The 10,116-nt window shown below is 33.6% G+C and overlaps 2 protein-coding genes across 2 annotated transcripts; one reads left to right on the top strand and one right to left on the bottom strand.

Moving 5' to 3' along the window:
- The first annotated feature begins 365 nt into the window (after positions 1 to 365).
- Positions 366 to 6,696, top strand: LOC149494494 (leucine-rich repeat receptor protein kinase HPCA1-like). Its single transcript, XM_089725194.1, has 19 exons — positions 366 to 714; positions 1,185 to 1,305; positions 1,390 to 1,461; positions 1,630 to 1,704; positions 1,799 to 1,870; positions 2,079 to 2,240; positions 2,327 to 2,401; positions 2,507 to 2,578; positions 2,667 to 2,738; positions 2,858 to 2,926; positions 3,009 to 3,083; positions 3,592 to 3,663; positions 3,824 to 3,961; positions 4,080 to 4,558; positions 4,642 to 4,797; positions 4,893 to 5,032; positions 5,134 to 5,353; positions 5,511 to 5,746; positions 5,994 to 6,696. The coding sequence occupies exons 1-19, from the start codon at positions 633 to 635 to the stop codon at positions 6,459 to 6,461; spliced, it is 2,856 nt and encodes a 951-aa protein (XP_089581320.1). The 5' UTR covers positions 366 to 632; the 3' UTR covers positions 6,462 to 6,696.
- Positions 6,629 to 8,102, bottom strand: LOC149494493 (putative methyltransferase At1g29790). The gene has a single exon (XM_089725210.1). The coding sequence runs from the start codon at positions 8,100 to 8,102 to the stop codon at positions 6,768 to 6,770; it is 1,335 nt and encodes a 444-aa protein (XP_089581336.1). The 3' UTR covers positions 6,629 to 6,767.
- Positions 8,103 to 10,116: the final 2,014 nt, after the last annotated feature.

The raw sequence follows: 10,116 nt of genomic DNA, 5'->3' as shown, positions 1-10,116 counted from the left end.
TTTATGAGTCATGACCTAGTTTATGTAAGGACCAGCAGGTAAAAAGATTGGAATGCCACTTTCTATTCTGTTACTACCTACTCATATTGTGCTATTAATTGGTCATTATACCATTTTAACTTCAAAAATGGAGAAAACAGGAGAAAAATATGAGAACGAAAACCTACCAATAAGGAGATCTCCACATGTAATAGATATTTATTAAATGCGTTTTTCTTTTCTTGGTGAGAAAATTCATTGTTATTTAATCCAATAGACCCACTTTGCTGCTTCATCATTTTCCTTTGATATATATGCTTCATATATTTCTTTATTATCTGAAAAAAAAGATATTTAATTATAATATTAACTTTCTGTTTAATGTCATGGCCAACCTTCAAAGTGTACCTTTTTAAACATGGATAATGATAGATGGGTAATTAGTCAATGTAATGGTTCCATGTTTTTTTTCATATAGCAAAAAGTTTCATTTAAGACCTTTCACATGGTTTGATTTCTGATACAACAGATATAGCTTGGGGAAAAGCAAATTGCTACCGTATTACTGGAAATTTAGTTGCTTTTGCTAAATGGGTTTTCTGTTGTAAAATAATCAAACTGAAAACAAAGAGTGTTTGAGGTTTTACTCAGAGATGAATCCAAGAATTCTGACATTCCTGCTTGTTGCTTCCCTCCAAATTTTTAGGATAGAAGCACTGACTAACAGTCAAGATTGTAAGTTCACTACAGTTTGTATTCTCTACTTTCTTGGTTTGGTTATTTCACAAGAATTATGTTCTTTTTTACCTTCTTTCTTTTTATATATTTTTATCAAAAGTAGCATATATGGGTTCAATGGCAACTCAAGGGCCTTTCTTAACTATCTATAATTTTATTACAAATGAAAAAGATTCTATTTTTTTGTTTTCTGTGTCTAAATTCATATCAGAGATACTGGAGAAAAAGAATTTGCCGAGTTAATATATATAGTTTTATATCTGAAATTCACACATATCTGAGTTACACAACCAAACCCAACTTTATAAAGCATGTAAATGAGATACAAATCTCACAAGTTATGCAATTATGCGCAGAAAATTCTTCTGTAAACTGTGTAAAAACCAGATTTTCGGTTTCTATAGATTCTAAATACATGTCGAACAATGGGGAATTCATATGCTAATGACTTGTGACTGTTGATGCAGCAACTGCGCTGAAGGCTTTAAAGGATTCAATGAGAAACACACCACCTAATTGGGTGGGTGCAGATCCTTGTGGAGATAGATGGGATGGCATAGGGTGCACTGGTCAACGCGTGACTTCCATGTAAATAGTTCACCTTCTTTGATTATCACCACTGACAAATTGTTGTCCTTATTTTAAGATTTGCCTGACTATTTTTAATTGCAGAAAATTGCCAAGCATGGGATTGACAGGACAACTGTCTGGAGATATCTCATCCTTCTCAGAACTACAGATTCTGTAAGTCTCATAATTATTCTTCATCAATTGTTATTCTATTTAGATTGTGGCAAACAGGCCTATCTTTCTTAAGTATATTTATTTGGATTTTGTTATCTATTTTGAATGAAGAAATTAACTTTTTATTGTTATAGTTTTTTTTTGATCTTCAGCATTTTTTTTTATCAGGGATCTATCAAATAACAAGGAACTAGGAGGAACCCTTACGCCTTCTATTGGGAATTTGAAGAAGCTAACAAACTTGTAAGAACATAGCAGTATGGAATTAATTGGTGTCATATATATCTAATTGGTCACAGTGCTTTAATTGACTCTAACAATTCACTTTTTATTCTAGAATCCTGCTTGGTTGTAGTTTTTCTGGTCCTATCCCTACCTCAATAGGATCACTGCAGCAACTGGTCGATCTGTAAGGATCTCAACTTGCAAAACTTATGCTAGTTGGATGAATCTTGAAGAAGATGCTTTTGTTTCCTCTGCATAAGCATTTGAAATTCTCAGAACTCATCCAATATTTGGCCTTTTGCCTCTTCTATTTTTCCTTTCTAACTTGTTTTGTAGTGCTGTTCCTGTCTGAACCAAAATTTCTGAAAAATCTTTATTGCTATTAACTGCAGATCTCTAAATTCTAATAGCTTCAGTGGACCAATTCCACCTTCAATTGGCACTCTATCTAAGCTTTATTGGCTGGATCTTGCTGACAATAAGCTTGATGGACCCATCTCAGTCTCCACAGGGACTACACCTGGTCTTGATATGCTAGTTAATACACAACACTTGTATGTCAAAACTTTTTTGATTGGAATTTCTTTTGTTTTTATTAAGTCATTTTATGAAGACTAATATGTTTAGAACTTACTAACAGTCATTTTGAAAAGAACCAGCTCTCTGGCCCAATCCCATCTCAACTTTTCAGCTCAGACATGACTCTCATACATTTGTAAGTTTCTTTCCAATGTATTATGATAATAATAGGGGAAGATGATAAGTTGCTAAAGAAATACAAATTATTTCTTGGTTCTATTTCTTCTTTTTGTTTGGGCAGGCTTTTTGGCAGCAACAACCTCTCTGGTAGTATTCCTTCTTCTGTTGGCCTTGTAAAGACTTTGGAGGTTGTGTGAGTATCTGTATCGAAAACTTGAGTGTTTTAAATGTTGGCATTTCTGTCAATCAAGTTTGTCCTGAATGTATTATGTTGCCTACAGACGCTTTGATAGGAATTCATTGACAGGTCCTGTCCCTGAGAACCTCAACAATCTTACCAGTGTTAGTTTTTTGTAAGTAAACAGAAGAGAAATGTTTGCATTAAAGCTTTCATAATGATTTTATTGAGCTCATTGATATGATTGCGTTTGGATTTTTACTCTTTTAAGAGTGCCTTGTTGTTCATTTTCAGATATTTATCCAACAATCAATTGACAGGACCTTTTCCCAACCTTACTGGGATGAATTTGCTCACTAACTTGTAAGGTTTTATGTGTCTATTAATATAATTTGTTATATTAGTAGGGAAAAAAAAAAGCTTTATTCTTTTTTTGGACATGCAGGGACATCAGCAATAATAGTTTTGATGCAACAGAATTTCCTTCTTGGATTTCAACCTTGCAACCTTTGACAACATTGTATGTCTCTCTTCCTCCCACCACACTCCTTGCTTATATTTATGAATCATCACATAGAGGATAAGATTAATGAAGAATTAAACAGCTTGGTTTTGTCTTCTGTTGTGTGCTTGACACAAACCCTTTTATATCTTCCAAAGCCTGTATATGATGGAGGAAGAATCAAAATACGAATGAGAAACCAAGAGCTTGTCTAGTGTAAACAAATTCCATAAAATTACAACATTAAGGATAATATATTCTTGCAATTCAGAAACAGGATTTATGAGAATTATCAACTCAGAACGACAAGGTATGTAGGAAAAGGATCGATGTTTGTAGAATCAAGACTTGGTACTAGCAGTACAATAAAAAATTATAGAACATTCAGAATTGTAGAATGAAAGTCGATGTGGAATCAGTTCAAGAACAGAAAGGTAGAAATGGTTTTGTCAGGCTGTGCATGAATCAAGTTGAAAAGGGTTTTAATGTTTTGGTCTTCCCATAATTTATAATTTTTATATGGCAGAACGATGGAGGGCGTACAACTTCAGGGACAGGTTCCAACTAACTTCTTCAGCCTTCTCAGTTTACAGACTGTGTGAGTATCAGCCAACATTTACTTTCATGAAATGCCAAGGAGTCTCTATCAAAAAGCAATTAGTTAATTTTTTCAGGGATTTGATAGAAACAAGCAGCTATATATAATTTATCGGATTACAATGCACTTGCTTATAGTTTGTTTTGGCTTCTGGTTATAGGGTATTAAGTAACAACCAGCTTAATGGCTCTTTAGATATCGGAACAACCTATGGTAATGGATTACAACTTGTTGATTTGCGAAAAAATTTCATTTCTGCCTATACGAAAAGACCAGGACAAAATCAAGTTGCTGTCATGTAAGTCATGTTCTTCCAAACTTTTGACTCTTATACTACTAATGAACTTAAAATCAAGATAAACTTCCTCGAGATGTTCATTGCTTCTTATGATTGTTTTATCTTTTCAAATTTGCAGCCTTGTGAGCAACCCAGTTTGTGATGAAACAGGAGTAACAGAAACTTACTGCACTATTCCCCGACCTGGTTCTTCATATTCAACACCAACAAATAATTGTGTGCCTGCTTCTTGCACTGAAAATAAAACTTCAAGTCCTAACTGTAAATGCTCATATCCGTACACAGGACTTCTAGTTTTCAGGGCTCCATCATTCTCAGACTTGGGAAACATCAACACTTACACATCTCTTGAGCAAAAAATGATGGATTCTTTTAGGTTCAATCAACTTCCTGTGGATTCAGTTTCTCTAAGTAATCCAAGAAAGGATTCATCTCTGCATCTTGATTTGAATCTGAAAATCTTTCCATCAGGCTATGATCGTTTTAATCGAACAATTATTTCTGGTATTGGATTTGTGCTAAGCAATCAGACTTTCAAGCCACCTCATATGTTTGGACCTTACTATTGTATGGCAGATGATTACAAGTATTTTCCTGGTATTTTCCACTTCATGCATGATTAAAAAAAGAATTGCTGCATTATTTTTTCTGTTCTTATAACACCTCTAATTGTCATTTAGGGGAAGATATAGGATCAAGCAAATCAAACGCTGGCATTATCATTGGAGCTGTAATTGGTTGTTCTGCTATTCTGCTATTATTAATCTTAGCAGGCCTTTATGCTTATCGTCAGAAGAAGAAAGCAAAAAGAGCAACCGAACAGAACAATCCTTTTGGTACAAGATTTTGAACAATTTTTCAATTGTAGTATTCTCAAGTTCAAATGGAATCTCTCGGATTTACTTTGTTACTTCACATTGTGAAATTGTAGCACATTGGGATTCAACTAAGAACAGTGGTGCTGATATTCCTAAGATAAAAGCAGCCAAATGCTTTTCTTTTGAAGACGTCAAGAGATATACCAATAATTTTTCAGAAGCCAATGTTATTGGATCCGGGGGTTATGGAAAGGTTAACTTTTGATTACTAAATAAATTACTGAACCATGTAATCAAATTAGTAATACGAGGTTTCATTATAAGAAAATCAATAATTTCTTCTGTTGTTTACAGGTTTACAGAGGAAACCTTCCCTCTGGACAACTAATCGCCATCAAACGAGCTCAACAAGGATCATTGCAGGGTGGGGTAGAGTTCAAAAATGAGATTGAACTTCTATCCAGAGTTCATCATAAAAATTTAGTAAGCCTTCTGGGATTTTGCTTTGAGCGAGGTGAACAAATGCTTGTGTATGAGTTTGTTACGAATGGTAGTCTCAGTGATAGTCTATCAGGTACTTTTGTTAACCCTGCAAATACTTCAATTGGATGAACAATCACATGAGAAATTAAATTTATAAACATTTGTTGCTCATTGGAACTTATTGGGAGACTAAGCCTTTTTCCTTAAAAGGATGCTAATCCCTTATTTCTTCTTTACCATCCAAGCAGGGAAGACAGGAATCAGGTTGGATTGGGTCAGGAGACTTAAAATAGCCCTTGGTGCAGCAAGAGGTCTGGCCTATATGCATGAACTTGCTGACCCTCCTATTATACATAGGGACATAAAGTCCACCAACATTCTACTGGATGAACGGCTAATTGCAAAAGTTTCTGATTTTGGTCTCTCCAAGCCTGTTGGTGACACTGAAAAGGGTCATGTTACTACTCAAGTTAAAGGAACAATGGTCAGTATATCCATAACCTTCCTCTACGAAAAATACTCTAGTTGCATCTTGTGATAATAATGAGAATTTAAAAGAATACATGGTATAAATATAGTTCATCTGATGTTGAAAAAAATGCAAGCTAAAAAGACAGAAAATGGAGTAAGAAGAAAAATGATGCCAACAATTATTTAGCTAGTAGCTACCATCCTCCTAGGAGTGAATTTGTAAATGTTGGAGCTGAAAATACTTATTTTACATTTTTTAGGGCTATTTGGATCCAGAATATTACATGACACAGCAGCTAACAGAGAAGAGTGACGTTTATAGTTTTGGAGTTGTTATGTTGGAGCTTCTAACTGGAAGAAGACCAATAGAACGCGGACATTACATAGTGAGGGAGGTAAGATTGGCACTTGATAGAACAAAAGATTTATATAACCTCCATGAACTTCTTGACCCAGGCATTGGTCTAGAAACAACATTAAAGGGTCTAGATAAGTTTGTGGATCTTGCAATGAGATGTGTACAAGAATCAGGTGCAGACAGACCTACAATGGGTGAGGTAGTGAAAGAAATAGAGAATATCTTGCAGCTAGCTGGTTTAAACCCCAATGCTGAATCAGCATCTACTTCAGCAAGTTACGAGGAAGCAAGCAAGGGAAGTCATCCTTACAGCAAAGATGCATTCGATTATAGTGGGGGCTTTCCACCTTCAAAGATAGAGCCACAATGAACATTATTATTACATTTCAATTTTGAAATTCCCTACAGTTTGGAGTGTTTAAATCTTGTCTTGAGTTTCCTTTTATTGTTCAAAGCATGTAATTCAATTGAGTTCTTTGCTTGTCAATATTTAGCAGAAGTGATGCTTTTGATAATGATAGACAGAAAAAAAAAATGTAAGACAGACAGATTTTGTTGTTTGTGTGCTTCCTGTTTAGATTTGCAACAGATTTTATTTTTCACTACTCTTTTCTTTTCCCCTTCTATTTCCCAGATAGAGCATACAAAATATTCTACATCTATTTTTACCTGCTCATCAGGACATTGGTTTCTCCAACAGGGCAGAGAAATACCATTCATTTTTTTGAATTCCTCTGTCAAGCTTCATGCCTGCATTCCATCTCAGCTTCTTGAATCCAACACGATCTATCATCGGAATGTAAGTCTGGTTCAACTGTGATCCAAAGCAGAAGAAATGATCAAGCCAGAAAAGTCCTCCGGGCCTCAAAACTCTATAAATGTCATAAAGATTGAATTCAAGCATTGTGTCTGGTATCCAGTTACTTAAAACATGCATAGAATGAACAATATCAAGGGTGTTTTCGAAGAATGGAAGCCTTTGTGAAACACTGAGGTGGATTGGAATCAATCCTCTTGATGCAATAAAGCTATTGAATGGACCATCAAGATTCATTGTGCTTGTAATGATAGTAATATTTCTCTCTTTCATTCTTGCTGCAAATGTTCCTGTGCCACCTCCTATGTCAAGTCCAATACGAATACTTCCCTGAGGTTTTACTTTAAGTACTTGATCAATTCCATAATCAAGTCCTCCATTATCAAACATCCATCTTTTCTTTTCCCTTCCATGTAAATCGAAACAATCTTTGCAGTCATAGTAACCTGGTGCATTTTTTCTATCAATCAAGCATTTGTAATTTTTGCAGGTATATGGATCCCATATAATGCTGTTATCTGGTGGAGTTGACCAAAGACTTTCTGGTAATGGGTTTGGCTCCACGTAGTTAGCCGGAGACTTAACGCGACATCTCCGGCGTGGAAGAGGCTCACATCCTCTTAACATCAACCGTTGAGCAAAAACATCATCTACAGGACATTCTCCACCAATCTCATAACTCATGTACTTAGTCAACTCTTCTTGATATCTCAGGCAGCCTGCACCCAACGGCGGATAGATCTCATCAGAGCCAGTTCTGGGAGAGTAACCAAGTGGAAGTTTATGAGGGGCTATTGCTAACATAACTTCATCAGAAAAACCATCAATAATGAATTTATCATTATTATCATCCGAGTCCTTGACAGGTTGCTTACTTTGTTCCATAAGAAGCGCCTGTACAAGCAAGTTGGTGGAGTTAAGCTTATGGTGCAACTCATCAAGCAATAAATAACTTGTAGCAAGTTGTTGTTTAGTGGAGTTGAGCTCTTGGAGAAGATGATTGGAATCCCAGATAGGGAAAGGGATGTGATTAGTGTAGGAAGGTAGTTTGAGGCTCAAAGAAGGGCCAGCAAAGATATAGATAGTTAAAAGATTGGTTAATATTACAAGAACAAGCATCTTGAGCTTGTACTTGGCGTGGAGTTGTTGATTATGTGAATGCCTTTTCTGGTAATCATCAGCTCCACTTCCCATTTTTCACTTTCTGTCTCTTGCACTTTAGAAGTAGTATAGTATTTGAAAGAAGATAGAAAGTAGAAGAAAGGAAGGGAATAAGAGGAGAAAGAAAGATTGCATGTTCTTGTAGAAGCTTTGGTGAGTGTGAATAGCCGGCCAGTTTGGACTATCAGGAATTTAGCAATTAGTATATATTGATGATGACAATTTCAATTCTTATTACCGCTCACTCCGGATCTTGGCTCGCTTCTCATTAATGATAAAGGGATTCATGTTTACCAATAAGCCTTGAGATTTGCTTCAAGCTATTATTTTATCAAGTGACATATACAAGTGTGCAATAATTAAAATTATTTCTTTTTATCCGAATAATAATAATAATAAAATAGTTAGTTTGACGTTGCTATTTGTAATAACAAAAATTAGAAACCTGGTAATTCAGTGGCAATGAGCACTTGCCGGGTTGATCAACATGACTTAAGTCATGGGTCCGTCTTATGCAGAGCAATGAGCATCGTCATTTTTACATTTGCCTACAAGTCCTCGGGAGAGCGGAACGCTCTACCATTTTCTGGCTTGATAATTGTTTCTCATTTGGATAACAATTGAATCGGACTTGATAGTTTACATTGGCTTCAAGAAGCTAATGAGGAATGGAGGCCTGAAGCTTCACAGGGGAATTCATAAAAATGAATGGTATTTCTCTGCACTGTTGGAGAAACCAATGACCTGAGCATATGCTTCATGTTCACTACATAGAAAAGAATTCTAATTTCTCATTTCATTCTTCAGTACAATCCAAGATGCGAGTTTTCAAATTTGAACCAAACCGAACCCAATCAGGGCAAACGAAACAGACCAAAGTTTCTAAAGTAAAAACGAACTGAATTGAATAGTCAGCTTTTGAGCTTCTTTTGCAGGCATTTTTTTTATCTAGTTTTGTGGTTCTAGACTTATTTTTTCAACTTCCAAAAATTAAATGTAATAAGGTTCAATTTGCCTTCTAAATTTGGGTACAATATACAATTTGCTTAAAATTGACTTTTTTTTATACAATTTACCCCTTGAACTTGCACCAAAAGAACAAAATGCCCAGTTGCTTTTTAAAATTTTTTTTTATAGTTTTAACTAATATAAATTACTTAATAAACTTAAAATCAGAAAATAAAAAAGTATTTAAAAATATGATAATAATTATAAAAGTTTACATTATTTGATTTAAAATTGATTTAATAAGTATTTGATTTAAAAAAATTATAGAATTAGAAAAAATATTAGAATATATTGAAATATTTGATTAGAAAAATATAAATATATATATTTTTGTTTAGTTGTTTTTTTAATTATATTTGATTTAGATCAAATATTTAATTACTTTTTAATTGTAATTGATTTATTTTAAATAATTTATTTTCTGGGATAAAAGCTGGGCATTTTGTATTTTTGTTCAAGTTCAAGGGGTAAATTGTAAAAAAAATTAATTTTTAAACAAATTTTATGTTGGGTCCAAATTCAGAAGGCCAGTTGGTTGCTCATCCATGAAAGCCGAATCAAGGTGAATTTGAAAAATATAAGTAAATTTTATTTTAATTTACTTTTTAGAATCTAATATTTACATAAGAAATAAAATTTATTAATCTTACAAATAGATATAAATTTATCATATAAATTATGATTTTATTTTGTCTAAATGTTTTTACTTAAATAAATTGCTAGAAAATTTTGAAAAATATTTTAATCAATGTGATTTTAGACTAAGTAAAAAAAAAATTAGAAGGAAAAATACATTTTAAACTCCCATTTGTATCAAATAGTATAATTTTAGACAAAGTATTTTGCTTTTTATTTTTACTTTTGTTTTTTTAAGTCAAATGTATCTACGTAATAATATATTTATTTAGATTTTTAGAAATATATAAAATAGACTAAGTTATTATAAATTTTTCAAAATTAAAATAGACTTTCAGTTCGAATCAAACCAGAACCACGAGTTAACTTATGATTTCAAATCGATTTATGTTCATATAAACTT

This window comes from Jatropha curcas, chromosome 8, assembly GCF_041381405.1.
Source record: "Jatropha curcas cultivar XTBG-Jc1 chromosome 8, XTBG_Jcur_1.0, whole genome shotgun sequence".
Lineage (NCBI taxonomy): Eukaryota > Viridiplantae > Streptophyta > Magnoliopsida > Malpighiales > Euphorbiaceae > Jatropha > Jatropha curcas.
The sequence above is the reverse complement of the archived record's forward strand: the minus strand, read 5'-3'. Positions and strand labels throughout refer to the sequence as shown.